At 41.3% G+C, this 15,004-nt stretch overlaps 1 protein-coding gene across 1 annotated transcript in view; it reads left to right on the top strand.

Moving 5' to 3' along the window:
* The window catches only part of PTPRJ (protein tyrosine phosphatase receptor type J), a 130,052-nt gene that overhangs the window by 110,236 nt on the left and 4,812 nt on the right, over nucleotides 1–15,004 (top strand). Inside the window, exons 18-26 of the mRNA XM_077321570.1 lie at nucleotides 504–545; nucleotides 3,375–3,383; nucleotides 3,482–3,569; nucleotides 4,446–4,536; nucleotides 9,298–9,371; nucleotides 9,456–9,590; nucleotides 11,299–11,418; nucleotides 12,085–12,242; nucleotides 14,297–14,432. Of these exons, the coding sequence (XP_077177685.1) occupies nucleotides 504–545; nucleotides 3,375–3,383; nucleotides 3,482–3,569; nucleotides 4,446–4,536; nucleotides 9,298–9,371; nucleotides 9,456–9,590; nucleotides 11,299–11,418; nucleotides 12,085–12,242; nucleotides 14,297–14,432 (853 nt within the window). The remainder of the gene's footprint in view (nucleotides 1–503; nucleotides 546–3,374; nucleotides 3,384–3,481; nucleotides 3,570–4,445; nucleotides 4,537–9,297; nucleotides 9,372–9,455; nucleotides 9,591–11,298; nucleotides 11,419–12,084; nucleotides 12,243–14,296; nucleotides 14,433–15,004) is intronic.

Genomic DNA, 15,004 nt, shown 5'->3' with positions numbered 1-15,004 from the left:
CCTTCTTTTTATGTTAGCTACTTGCTTCTCCTTGTAATACCCTTCCTTTTTTTAGAGACTATATTTCCTTTTGTATTATTCATGAAGAGGGACTGCCTTCTCATTTATGACCAATTGTATACTAATAACACTTTTACCCCTTGGGAAGGTTTTTTGAATGACGTTTGCTCATATTCAGAGTCTGTTTGATTGCTTTAATAATGGTTTGGAAGAAATTGTTTCAGCTCAGAGTGACCCAATAATCTACTGGTATAGCTAAACCCAATCAAAAGTAGCTTATGTTTGGGTCTATTCAGCTATACTAATAACAACCCAGTCCTACCTGAAGCAACTTTCAGCTTGTGCCACCTCAGCTGAAGCTGGTCTGACTCTGGGGGAAAAATGCCTTTTTAAACATTATTGCATACCTTTAATGTTGATGTATTCGCAAAATCTTGTAGGATTTAGTGAACAAGACATGTTTGTTTTTTTACTAATCTTTTTATAACTTTTCAATTTTACAGGAAAGATGGAAAAAATAATGACGTGCCATTTTCTCCAATTGCGTGAGTTGGCTGTTTCTCTCTACTACTGAGGAATAAATCCATATTTGGGCATCTGTTAGCATTCATTGCCTTGTTTTATCAACCCAGTTTTAGATCATTAGGTCATTCAGAGACTCAAAAATGTTTATACTTTTTAAAAAATCTGTTATGATGCTGTAGAGCAGTGGTCCCCAACCCCCAGTACTGGGACCGGTACGGGTCCGTAGATCAGTCGGTACGGGGCTGCGGCTCCTCCTCATCCTCCACCCTGGCTGCTGCCTTGGGGGCTGCCCTGCTACTCTACCACTGGCTCACCTTTGGTGCTTTCCAGCGGCCACCATAGCTGGGGCTCCCCCTCGGCGTGGCACTGCTCAACTGCTGCTGGCAGCGCTCCCCAGCGGACGGCAGGAAGTCAGGGGCGCCGTCGGGAAAGCAATTGGAGCAGGGGCTCAGGCGGCAGTGGTGATGTCCCTTGGCAAAACACTACCCCCCTGGGCCTTAGTAAAATTGTCAAGCATTGACCGGTCCCCGGTGATAAACAGGTTGGGGACCACTGCTGTAGAGTACCTATACATTATAGTCTAAGGCAGAGGTAATCAAACTGCTGCCCTCCAGATGTCCATGGACTACAATTCCCATGAGCCCCTGTCAGCATTCGCTTCAAAAGGAATGTACGTGGGCATTCACTGGCAGGGGCTCATGGTAATTGTAGTCCATGGACATCTGGAGGGCCGCAGTTTGACTACCCCGGGTCTAAGGTCTCTTTGCTAAGACACCTATGCAAAGGGGAATGCTCACATTATATATTTTTAGCAGAAATATTTGGAAATCAGTGTATACAGCTTGTCCAGATGTAAACACTGTGCTCATGAGCAAGTGTGTTCACTCCCTTTTTATTTGTGTGTTGTCTGAATGCACAAATGGATATTGCTACTAATCTAATGGCTTTTGGTGTGCTTTTCCCACCATTTTATTGCTAAACAACAGATATACCCTTATTTTTTATAGGAATGGGCATACACTGGGGAAATGAAACAGTTCAGTCAAATGAAACAGTTCAGTTTGTGGCCATTCATTGTGGTAGAAGCACCAAAATCTCAGGCGACCTCCAGCTACTGGTCCTCTACCTGCCCACCAAGTTGGTGAGGATTGAGTGTATGAGATTTGAGTTATAGCCCCTCAATGAAGGTGCCTACAGAAAAGTCCTTTCTGGGGAAATGACAGGTGCAGGTTTAGGGGATTCTTTTTTTCTCTGTCTCCATGTTTCTCCACTGCTCTTGTCTGTTTCAAGTGCCCCCCCCCCCTTGTTGGCATTCCTTTGTGTTCCCATTTTCATGAACAGGGATTGCAAACCCTGGCTTGGACTTCTTCTGACACCATGCTTTGAGATCAATCATACCTTTAAACTTGCATTGCCATGATGGTATTAGATTCTGCTTGACATTCTGTACACTGAACTGGTTGTGCAGAATTCATTAAATTCCCTCCTCCCCAGCTTGGGTTTCTTGTGACAATGTGCATTTTAAAGCTTGCATTACCACAGTGGTACAGGATTCTGCTGGCTATTCTGTACATGGAACTGGTTGTGCTGGGCTTGAAAAAAATTCCCCCACCCCTTCATTTTGACTGCGGCGATTTTGTGGTCTGACATTATTCCTTTTTTCTTTCATTGTTGCAGTTACAGTCTATGGAATGGTTTAGGAACAAGTCAGGGAAACTCACAGGGAGGCTTCCACCCCCCTCCCTTTGCTTTGACGTTTGATAAATAACTTGATTGAATGGAGACAGTCTGTCTGGAAATGTATCCATTCATAAACCTCAACAAGCCTCCGTGAATAGTTTCAAAGGCTGTGGAAAATTCATGCCTGTCAGCCTGTCATGTACTTGACTTCAGAAAGCACAATCCAGTAAAAATTTGTCACAAACTTTAATTTGTGAACCAGTTCCTGGCCTTTCCTATTTAAGTATCCTGATTTGCAAAAATATTAAATAAGCTTTTGTTACTGCTGGACTACCCACCAATAGTTCTTCATGTACTAGGAATGAGCTGATGTAAAAGCAATGGAGTATAGAGTTTTTCAGTTGTATATTAACTGTTTTTATCCCTCTGGTGAAGCAGTTACTTTGAGGAGAGGAAGAAAAAGAGGCAAGAAACAGTACAATCATAAACAGAGCTATACCCCTTCCAAGACCATTAACTTTTAATGGAGTTAAAAAGGTATCATGTAAATGAGCAATCCCAAACTAGTCTACTCAGGATCCTATTTCTGTTCAGTAGGATTTACCTCCAGGAATGTGTTCTGCAAATATTAATAAATTTAATTTATTTATTGCTTTAAATTATGCAGCTGGTTTGTTGTATATTTTTTCTCCTAAGCTCTGTCAGTTGCATTCTTATAAGGTAAAGGTAAAGGTATCCCCTGTGCAAGCACCGAGTCATGTCTGACCCTTGGGGTGACGTCCTCTAGCGTTTTCATGGCAGACTCAATATGGGGTGGTTTGCCAGCGCCTTCCCCAGTCATTACCGTTTACCCCCCAGCAAGCTGGGTACTCATTTTACCGACCTCAGAAGGATGGAAGGCTGAGTCAAGCCTGAGCCGGCTGCTGGGATTGAACTCCCAGCCTCATGGGCAAAGCTTTCAGACTGCATGACTGCTGCCTTATCACTCTGCGCCACAAGAGGCTCTCATTCTTATAGCAGCAGGGAATTCCAAGATGCAGTTTGTATTTTATGCTCTATTATTATACTGCTACCTTTGGGCCCAAAATGTTTTAAAATTATTAGACTTTGTTAATAAAGACTGTAACTAATGTATGTAATTTTCTTTTTCTTTTCTTCTAATTCTCCAGAGCTAAAAAGTAAGTAAATAATAATTCTGGATGAGTTATATTTCTACACATTTGTTTGGTTGTTGTATATGGAATTTGATGTTTGTTTTGGGTTTTTTTTCTTGCAGATCAAAATTAATTAAAGTTGAAAACTTTGAGTCTTATTTTAAGAAACAAAAAGCTGATTCAAACTGCGGGTTTGCAGAAGAGTATGAGGTAGACATTTAGTATGTTCTTTTGTTATTGTTTGCCTATTTTGCATTTATAGAGATTTTTCCATAAACTATCTCTGTAAGTGCCATTTACCCCACTGATAAATTGTCAAGACCATCCCATTTCTGCTTAGTCAACAAACAAGCATGCGAAGGTCTTGCAGTTTGCATATATGAATATATTAGTTCAAAGAGGTAAAAATATTCTGCCAGGACTTAGAATCTGCTGGATGTCTCCCAAGGAAAATAATCCGTGCTGCTCAGTTTATTTTCTTTGGGATGCCATGATCAGGTAGAGACAGCCTCAAACATCAGCATCTGGATACAAGAGAGTCTGTCAGCTGCCAGTTTTCATCCTCTCAGTGTTCTACTGGGCCTTTACAGTTATGGGGTGCACTCTCAGGAAGAAGCCCATATTTGATAAATCTTTTCTTCTTGTGTAGAAAAATGAAATGAAACAAAAAATCTCAATTGATTTTTCACTAAAAATATATAGAAAGCTGGCAAGGTGGACAATGGCAACAGTGATTCAAAATGGAATGAAAGAAAAGCTAAGGTTAGAACACTGAGTAACAACCCCTTCCTCCTCTCCTAACAGTATTCACATTTGCGGATTTTAACTGTAAGCCACTTTTTTGAGCCAGTGTGTTTGAAAAGAGCAGTGTTAATACAAAAATAAATAAAAATACAAAAATACAAAAAAATTTAAAAATTAAAAAAATAAATTAAAAAGGTGCGACAGTGTCATGTATAATAAATAACTCATCTTAAAGCTTAGTCTTTCTGTCTTACTACCCTAAGTCCAGTAGTGTCCTGAAGACAGTTTCCAGGTACTGTTCGAGAGTATAGTGCTGTATTAATTCTTTTTTTTTAATTGTAGGACCTCAGGCCAGTTGGTGTTAATCAACCCAAATTTGCTGCAGAACTACCAGAGAACAAAGGAAAAAACAGATACAACAATGTATTGCCATGTAAGATCCTTAGCTTTGTTTTACGTTCATTTACTGCTAATTCTATGCTTAGATCTTCTGATCCAAAATTAAGCCTCAGCCCCGGACTTACCAGGGCTGGGTAACAAGCTGGGTAACTTTGAGCCAGTCACAGTTATCTCAGCTTCACCTACCTCACAGGGTGTCTGTTTTGGGGAGAGGAAGGGAAGGCAATTGTAAGCTGCTTTGAGACTCCTTTGAGTAGTAAAAAAGTTGGGATACTTTCTTCTTACTTGGAAGCAAGGGCTGAGGACAGCTGGTGGCTCACTAGCCAAGGCAGCTGGGAACCAAGTAGGCAATGCTGCTTGCACCTATCTCTGGCTTCCTTGTCTTAGGATGGGCAGGCAGTTGGGACTCTCCTTCAGGACCATCCATGCTGCCTATTTAAAGTCACATACTCATCGCTTTTGTTTTGCGCCCTTTCCAACTATGTTTTGCTCCCTTTCAGTTTTCCAACTATGTAACATAATAATTTTATTCTGTGTTTAATTGTCACAGCTTTAAGTGGTTCTAGGCATTGAGCTGGATCCATTTTGTTGGGGGGGGGGAGGCTGTGCCTGCATGCCTGCCCCTCCCAGTTGGGGATCCCTTTAAGGAGTTTTGAGGGTGGAGCCAGTTTGCAGCATGCCTATCTCAGGGGGTGTGGTTTGGCTTCACTCATAGGTGGCAAGGGATCCACTCAGAGGCATAGGCCCATATGGGTCCACTTCACTCACCATCCCAGGTTTACCCATCATACGGACTGCAGTGGGTTTTCACTGAACAGCAAGGTCATCCAATGACTAGGTCTGCACCCTATGCTGCACCAATATTCATGTTGCTGTAGCTTTGTTTAACGACGCCTGCCCTGCTGCTCATTACTTGCCATTAGGATTGGAAACACATTTTTGTGAACTGTCATTCATGCCTTTTAATTACTTTTGTGAAACTTTACAGGACACAGAATAGAAAACTTCACCCAGTTAATCCAGATTGCATGCTTGGATTCCTAATTTCACAATTGCAGAATATTTCTTAGAACGACATTCTTTATCAGATCTGGTTTTCATTAGGAATGTGCATTCGTTAAGCAATTTAAAATGAAACAAAAAGCCATTTTAATAGCAATATTATAATGCATCTGACTTCTAAAATAATGACGGTAATCTTCAGAAATACCATTTTATTCTGGCTGTTCTCTGCTTATTTATAATTGCATAAGATGAGAAATAGCAGGGGGAGAAATAAAATGGTTATTAGGTATTCCTACCAATGACATTTTTCCTAATAGAACTATTTTTTTGCCCAGTATTTTTGGTTTCCACTAGGGGTTTGCGAAGAACACGATATTTTTCAGGTTTAGCCATCTTGGTGTAGCGGTTAAGAGCAGTGACTTCTAATCTGGTGAGTTGGGTTTGATTCCCCACTCCCCTACATACAGTCAGCTTGGGTTTGTCACAGCACTGATAAAACTGTTCTGACTGAGCAGTAATGTCAGGGCACTCTCCTTCTCACCTACCTCACAGGGTGTCTGTTCTGGGGAGAGGAAAGGGAAGGTGATTGTAATCCTATTTGAGAGGCCTGGTAGACAAAAGTGGCATATAAAACCTGGGCTCTGAGGGGGCTGTTTTTGAGATAGAGACACCAAATTTGCTGGTGTCACTCCTAAAAAAAAAACATTTCAAAAAATATTGGATCAGGGGATCCAGTTCTATGGAGCCCCAAAGAAAGTGCTCCCATCCTTCATTGAGGAAAAAAGCAATTTAAAAGGGAAGTGGCCCCTTTAAATCCATTTTGCAAGCCATAGGTGAACTCTGAAGGTGTTTAAAGGGCTTGTCATCCCTTTAAATGCCTTCTGTAAGTGGCAAGTTCACTCTGAAGGCATTTAAAGGGATTGCTATCCCGTTAAATACTCTTTAAATTTGACTACCCAGCCATCCTGATTATTTTCAGGACAGCCATTTCAGATACTTGAAATTCAGCCCCAATTTATATCTGGCTGAAAGAGTAGTCAGAAAATATTAATAAGGTATTTTTCAGCTATTTTTTAACTCAGATATACCAAGTGCACACCCCTAGTTTTGATTCATTGTTACACTGTCTAATTGCCCTGGGGAGCATTTTCTTCTTATAATAAGCTATAGGAGATTCTGTTTGTTTAAGGATAAACATTTTGTTTGCTCTGATATGCAAGAAATGTGCAGATTGGGTGAAATAGAGGCTCAGAGCACAATCCCCATGCACATGATAGGCAGTTTTGCCTACAGTGGACAGAGGAAACATTTTTTGCTTGAACTGTCTTGGAAGACCTGCAAGTGAGAGGAACAAATTTTTACTTTTCTTTGAATGTAAAGCAATAACGCAAATATGCATACATACTCAAACTCATGAGTGACCCTACCCCATCTTTATATGGATGCTATGCCTACAGTGAACTGAATTAAACTCATTGAGTACTAGGTAAATAAATATCTTGTGTATAGTGCTATCCAGCATGGTTAATAGAATATTATCCTTTTTCTTTTTCCATAAGGGTTCCTAAAAATTCTATATTGTATACAAAACAGTAGCCCAAATTCAAGAAAATGAATTCTTTGGTGCGGCTGGTATTGTTTAACATTTTAATGAATTATTTGGATGAGGCAGTAGAATGCACATTGATCAAGTTTGCGGATGACACCCAGTAGGGTGGTGTGGCTAATAGCCCACAGGAAAGGGCTACTATTCAAGGAGATCTAAATAAATTGAAAAATTGGGCCAGAGCCAACAAAATTATTATTTTTATTTTATTATTGCTACTATTAGTATTAATTTGATTTCTTGGCCGCCCCTCCCTGCACATCAGGTCCAGGAAAGCTTACAACATTTATACAAAAATTAAACCCGTAAAATATTAGCTTAAAACAATACAATGACTGATGGTTATTATTTTTACCACATAGGAGTAGAGCTCCTGTAATTAAACTGGTAGGGTTATTCAATTATTCTAAATTCTCATTTCCCCCAATAGGGAAGGGAAGAGGAGAGGGGCCCATTTCGATGTTCTGTTGCCAATTTTGGAAGAGTGCCATGATCAAGGAGTTGGTTCTTATATGCCGCTTTTCTCTACCCGAAAGAGTCTCAGAGTAGTTTACCATCACCTTCCCATTCCTCACCCCACAACAGACACCCTGTGAGGTGGGTGAGGCCGAGAGAGCCCCGATATTACTGCTCGATCAGAACAGCTTTATCAGTGCTGTGATGAGCCCAAGGTCACCCAGCTGGCTGCATGTCAGGGAGTGCAGAATTGAACCTGGCTCGCCAGATTAGAAGTCCGCACTCCTAACCACTACACCAAACTGGCAGCCCTTCAAAACTTTGATAGTTCAGATAAGGCATGGATTTCTTATGGCAGTTAATTCTACCAGGCTGGAGCCAGGGCCATGGCTCTGGTCGAGGCCAAAGACACTTTTATGGGGCCAGGGATCACCAACAGATTGGAATTCGTGGACGGCAGCATTCTTTGGGGGACATATTTGAAGAGGTGGTCCCTTAGATAAGCATAAGGCCATAAAAGTCAAAACCAATACCTTGAACCTGACCTGGAACTCATCTGGCAGCCAAGGCAATTGCTAGAGGGCAGGCCAAATATGGGACCTCCATTCTGCGTGAGCTGTAACTTCCAGATCAGAGTCAGGCAAGGCCCATGTAGAGTGAGTTATAGTAATTCAGTCTAAAAATGACCATCACCTGGATTACTGTGGCCAGGTCACTAGTAGCTTCGCTTAGCATAGATGGACAAATACCTGCCAAGCTACTCTAGTGATCTGCACCTGCATTGTAAGTGAGGCATTGAGGATCACTCCCAGATTCCTGATGGTAGGTGCAGCTTTCAGCTCTACCCTGTCAATGCTGGGTAATTGCACTTCCTCTTCTGGGCCCTTCCTTCCCAGCCACAGAACCTATGTCTTCGTGTGATTCAGTTTCAGGCAGCTCTGCTGGAGCCATTCCAACACAGCTCCCAGACACCTGCCCAAAGACTTGGGTGGTTTATTTGGCAGGCCACTTATTAACAGCTGGGTGTCATCACTCTGGACCAGCTGTGCTAGAGGGTACATGAAGAGGTTGAATAATACCAAGGAGTGATCCTCAGTACTGGGGAGAGGATCTCATTGGCACAACTGCTTTTCCATTATGACAAGGGGAAAATGTTAAGTATTACATTTGGGTCAAAAATGCAATGTATAAATGTAAGATGGGGGATATCTGGCTTGACAGTTGTACATGTGAAAGGGACTTAGTTCTGATGGATAATAAGTTGAATATGAGCCAACAGTGCAATATGGCAGCTAAGGATTCTAATGCAATATTAGGCTGCATTGCTAGAAGCACAGACTCTAGAGCAGCCTTTTTAAATTTTTCCATCAAGAAACCCCTGAAACATTTTTCAAGCTTTAAAAACCCCCCGAAGTGGCATGATTCCCCGTATTATTGGGGGGTCGGACTGGATGGGCTTTTGTGGACTCTTCCAGCTTTGTGTGATTCTGAATTGAATTTAAATCCATTTTAAATTAATGGGCTTTAAATTGGTTTCAGTTGAACCCGGGAATTTCTGATTTTCTCCTCATTAAAGACAACACAATTAGATTTGTTTTAAAAATTTGCTTAGATAATTAAATCCTACCTGAATTCTTTCTCTGTCGTTTTCTCCCAGTAAGTACTCATTCTTTTGTATGATATATGTTGAGAAGAGTGTCTTGACAGCCTGATTTTTTTTATTTGCAGATGACATTTCTCGTGTTAAACTTTCAGGCCAATACCATCCAACCAGTGATTACATTAATGCAAACTATGTCCCTGTAAGTGTTTCTAAGATATTACAGAATTCATTGACTTAATGAGATATATGAAAAAATATTAAAAATGCTGCACTTCTGTTTCAGGGATACAATTCTAGGAAAGAGTTCATTGCCGCACAGGGCTGTTTGCCAAACACTGTCCAAGATTTTTGGCGCATGATCTGGGAGAAAAATATTCATACCATTGTTATGCTGACTAAATGCATTGAACAAGGCAGGGTGAGTGGAGTCTTTCTTCCTCTTTTTTCCCACCTGCTGCAACCCATTAATAAATTGTTATGGACTATACCAGAATACCCCATGACCAGAATATGTACAAGTGGGAACCCACTTGGGAGCGGGGAGTAATTTCTCTTCCCATCTTAATTACCTCCACATCATAGCTACTACCCTTGGGGCCACTGTGGCCCTCGCCACCCCATCAGCAGTACTTTCAGCTCACCAAAACTTAATCACTACCTTTCTCCCCCCATCATTGCCAGCACTCCCATACTTCCCATCTCTCCCTGTAAGTCTCCTTCCCTATACCATCAATGGTAGCAAGCTCCCCCACCCCAACTGCTGAGCCCACCAAGACTCCCCCCTCCGGTGGATGATGGCAGCAGCAGCGAGCTCTGTGTGGTTCCCTGCCATTGTTCCCACCAAGGTTTCTTACCCTTCCCTTATCCAGAATGGTGGCAGCAAGCCCATCCAGCTCTCAGCCACAGGCTTGCCAAGCTTCCACACCTCCACCAGCAGGGACCGTTAGTCCTGCACAGCTTCAAGCCCCCCGGCCCAGCAAGGCTTCTTTCCCCCCATCAAGTAACAATGGCAGTGAGCTGCAGGAGCTCCCAGCTACTGACTTCCAACACTTTCCCCCAAATGTTCAGAAAATCTCACTAACTTCCATGTGACCCTGATCCACAGATTTTGCTATCTGCAGATACAGGCCAGAGCTGGCCAATAGCATATAAATTTGTGCTATACTGTTTTTATTCGACTTTTCAGCCCTAAAAAAAATCTCCCAAACTGGCAGACAGCCATTAAAATGCAGTACATACTGTAAGCACTAAATTATAGCAGCGCTTTTGAGTCTGGGACTGTTTGATGATTTACTTAATGTTGGTTTAGTGTAGGACTAGCTAAGAAGAGACATCTAGCTAGCTACCTGTACCCAGTCCTGCTCAGTTTTCCAGCAAGGCATAGCCAGTTCAGTTCCTACACATGGAGACTTGGCTTCTATAAAGTAATATTGGTCTTGTCACACATTACAGAGTACACAGGCTGGGTTTGGGTTGGGTCTGGGTTCTGCCCTGTTCTAGATATGACACAATCACACATGAATTATGGATTCTTCTCACTACCTGTATGTGCAGTGCTTAATTAGGATCAGAACCATTGCACAGGGAGAAGTGGTTTCAGCTCTCCCCACTGTGCCATTTTAACAGACTGAAATGGTCCTGGGTGGTGCTGTTTTGGAAAACTCACATATTCCCTGGAAAATGTGAAGTTTTCCTCAACAGGCCCCATACCACCCTCATGGGGTTGTTTCTTCCTGGGAAAATAGTACTCTCAAACCACTAGCAAGCATCCAATGAGTCTATCCTGATTTATGGAGATGCTTTGATTTGAACTAGATGAGCCAGTAGTTTGTTGGTTGTGATAGGATTTCCTCATAAACAATGAATTTGGCAGGGACTAGTCTTGAAATCTTTGAGTGTCAAGTAGCTTTTGAGTTAAAAAACGGTGGTGCTGCTATTCTAGGACTTACTATAGTGCAGCAATTCAAACGTTCAGGCAAAAGACACATGTTTTGATGTATCTTTAAACGTATTTCTCTGTGTTCTTACATTTCCTTACATCTGTGACTAGCATTAATGTTTGGGAATATTTCACTGAATATCTTCTTCAGTTATCCTTATAAATCTCAACATATGACTTTTTCTAGACAAAATGTGAAGAGTATTGGCCAAATAAACAGTCCAAGAATTATGGGGACATAACTGTAGCCATGACCTCAGAAATTATCCTTCCAGAGTGGACAGTAAGAGATTTCTCCATGGAAAAAGTGAGTAACTAGTAGTGAGTGTGAATACATATTTGTGTGAAAGAGGAATGAATAAGTGTGTGTACATGTTAATGAAATAAAGTGAAAGCACAGACCGTAGTTATTGCATCCGTTCTAGAAAATGTCCTGAATGGAAGTCTTGGGTAGAAAATGCACAGCAAAGTGTGCTTGGCATTTAATGGGAAAACATTTTCCCTGAGCAACCTGTCATTATCTTTCCTCCTTCTGTAATTGCCTTTTTTCTTATCTCAATACCTTTGATTGCTGCTAGATTCAAATGGGTAGCCCTGTTGGTCTGAAGTAGCACAACAAAATTTGATTCCAGTGGCACCTTTAAGACCAACAAAGGTTGATTCAAGGCGTGAGCTTTTGTGTGCATGCACACTTCCTCAGACAATTACTGCTATTCATTTAGTTGTTGTTGGTTAGCTTGTCTTTGCCACCCTTGTCTATTCCCTTTCTTTTTTGCCAAAATATTCTCCTGGTTCACATTTCCTGTACTGGGCTCTGCCGGAACCAACCATGATAAACAGGAATGTCAGTAAAAACACTTGATTGTTGCCTGAAAAGATGTTTAAGACTGGACAGGAAACAGTTGTATATTGAATAGTTTGTACGATCAAGTCTTCTGGACCCTTACATCTTCTCTCCATCTTCTTCTGTAAGAGCGATGCATCTGTAAGTCAGCCTGTGCGACAGTTTCACTTCACTGCCTGGCCAGATCATGGCGTTCCAGAAACAACTGACCTCCTCATCAGCTTCAGGCACTTAGTACAGAACTATATGAAGCAGAATCCACCCACTCCTACTTTGGTACACTGCAGGTACAAGGGGAATTTAACTTTAAAAAAATGAACAAAGTCCTACAATTAATTGTCAAAAGGTTTTACGACTGGAATTAAGTGGTCGTTGTGTGTTTTCCAGGCAGTGTGGCTGTGGTCTTATAGTTTTAGTCCCTGATGTTTTGCCACTAACTGTAGCTGGCATCTTCAGAGGCAGGACACGGCTTGATGGGAATCTCTCCGTGTCAAAGTACGGAGTGTATGAACAGTAGCTGGGCATTTTATTTACCCCTGTGTGTGTGTGTGTGTGTAATGCATCACATTCCTGACTTATTTGGGAGTTCCCACAGGGGAAGGACTGGAACTAGGAAGCAATTTTCCTGTGACTGTGGAGTTCACTAGAAAGGCCATTAATCAAGGTCTTGCCTGTCTTATCTGATGAACTGTTGTGAGGCATTTTTAGAGTCCTATGTTTTTTTAGTCTGGTGTTTTTTAGGACTGGTAGCCAATTTTTTATTGTTTTTCAGACTTTCTTTTGTTGAAATTGTATTGGTGTTTGTGAATTTCAGAGGCTTCCCTGTATAGTCTTACACAGTAGCTGTTGGTGTTGTCCAGTATTTATGCGTCTAAATAGGCTAAAGTTAATCCTGCATGAAGGCACAAATATAATGTGTTGCTCTCACATCCCTGGGAAGTTAATAAATTGTTCACACACTCCATACTTTGGCACTGAGAGATTCCCATCTTGCCATGTTTGAAATGCCCACAACAATTTCTGGTAAAATGTCAGGAACTAAAAATACCTGACCACAGTCACACAGCCCAGAAAACTATAGCCACAGAGAGTGTTACACTTCAAAAATGTGATCCTATACAGTTCTGTGGGGAGGAGGGGGAAATCTTGTAAGGCAATTGACTGGTGGCCATAAACTATAAGAGATCAGACCTTTCCATGATTAGTTAGGGGCAATTGCTTGGTGGTAGAGAATCTGCCTTGCATGCAAAAATTTCCAAGTTGGACTAGATGACACTCTGAGATTCTATGAGTCTTGTTTTATCATAATTTGGGCATCCTCCAACCCCAATGCACATACACATTATCTTGCATTTCATTCTCTCAAACTGTAGAATATAAGAAGTAGCGTTATACCCAGAACAGTACTAAGGGATTTCTCTTCTGTCTTGGTCTGAGGAAGAAACTTCTCCTGAGTCCATTGCCAGCACTTCTTTTAATTGAAGACACTCAGGACTGACACTCAGATCTCTACATACCTACAAACCACGTCCCCTGCCACTGAGCCATGTCCCCTCCCAACAAATTAACCTGAGTTGAACATCTTTGACTAACTTTAAAAGCTCAGAGCTGTTTCCATACATACAGTTATCACATGAGTTTCCATGTATACATATATCATGCCCATTGAGCATCAGCTGCTTTTGGAATCCAGACATTTTTCTGGGCATAATTTATCCATAGCAGAATGCATATAGATGCTTGGTGCATCTTCATAGCTGTCGCATGTGCTGGCTCAAGCCAAAGGTCTAATTTATTTTACTTTAAGTTGTCAGAAGAGCAAGGAGAGGTAATTCCCCCTCCTCCTCAGACATATTTAAGAACCTGAGCACCAAAACTGCAAAGACAGCCTTTGTTGCTGGACTTACCTAGAGCTGTTAGGCATCCATCTGTGGCCAGCTCAACATTACAGAGCCCTAGCCCAGGCTTGTCAGAAGCCAATGAACCAAACTTTGCCCTTGGCAAAACCCAGTGGATTTTGCCCTGATTCTGTTCCTGGCTCTGTTCTTGGAATAGGCATTTTAACCCCAGTTCAGTTAGGATTAGAGCCCCAGGAGTTCCTGTGGCTGCTTTAAAGGTTGTTTTTTTCCCATCACGTGCTTGTCACTTTTTGTTGAAGAAAATAAATGTTCACCACTTGACCATGCATCACAATTAGGTATATCTTTTTCCTTAAACAGCTCGTATAGGTGGTCCTTAGGCTGGGTTATGAGGGGAAATGTAGTACTTAATTTTTGAAAGAAAGAACTGAAAGCAAGACGCCGCCCTTTACTGTGCCTTTGAAATTGCTTTTTTCTTATAGTGCTGGTGTTGGGAGGACTGGAACTTTCATTGCAATTGACCGTTTGATTCATCAGATGGAGATGGAGAACACGGTTGATGTGTATGGCGTTGTGTATGATCTCCGGATGCATCGACCTTTAATGGTGCAAACAGAGGTACAATTTCTGGCTCTAGACTGCATTTTTCTGGAAAGTAAATTATTATTTCAGCCACAAATTCTAACGTTTTTTTTACTTACATGGTCAATAAAATTAAAAAGTACTAATTAATCTGTTAATTTAGTTTTTTAATGGATTTGCAGATAGTTGAATGGAATCCAAAAGCCTCAAACATGGAAGATCTCTGGCTTAATTTTATTGTAGAATGAAGATGAGAGTGGTTTTAATCTGTCTTCAGAATTTTCACCAACTATGTCTTGGATTAGGGCTTGTGACCTATGAACTCAAAGACTAGAACATTTTAGTACAGCCCATCCTTTCTCACATATTCAGGATTGCATGTAAGCAGGAAGAAATCCCCATCTCAGACATAGTGTAATTTTAAATATTCTTGCTGGCTGTTTGTAGATCTAGGGAGGCATGAGGTAGCAAGATCATAACTTGTGAATTTCAGATTAGTAGATACATTATAGCAACAAGATAAAACAGGAGTCTAGTGGCACCTTAAAGACTAACAGACTCTATTCTAGTTTAATTTGGGAAATGTTGTTGAATGTACTATGTACATT

Source organism: Paroedura picta, chromosome 2, assembly GCF_049243985.1.
Source record: "Paroedura picta isolate Pp20150507F chromosome 2, Ppicta_v3.0, whole genome shotgun sequence".
Classification (NCBI taxonomy): Eukaryota; Metazoa; Chordata; class Lepidosauria; order Squamata; family Gekkonidae; genus Paroedura; species Paroedura picta.
Note: the sequence above shows the minus strand (reverse complement) of the source record. Positions and strands in the feature narration are given on the sequence as shown.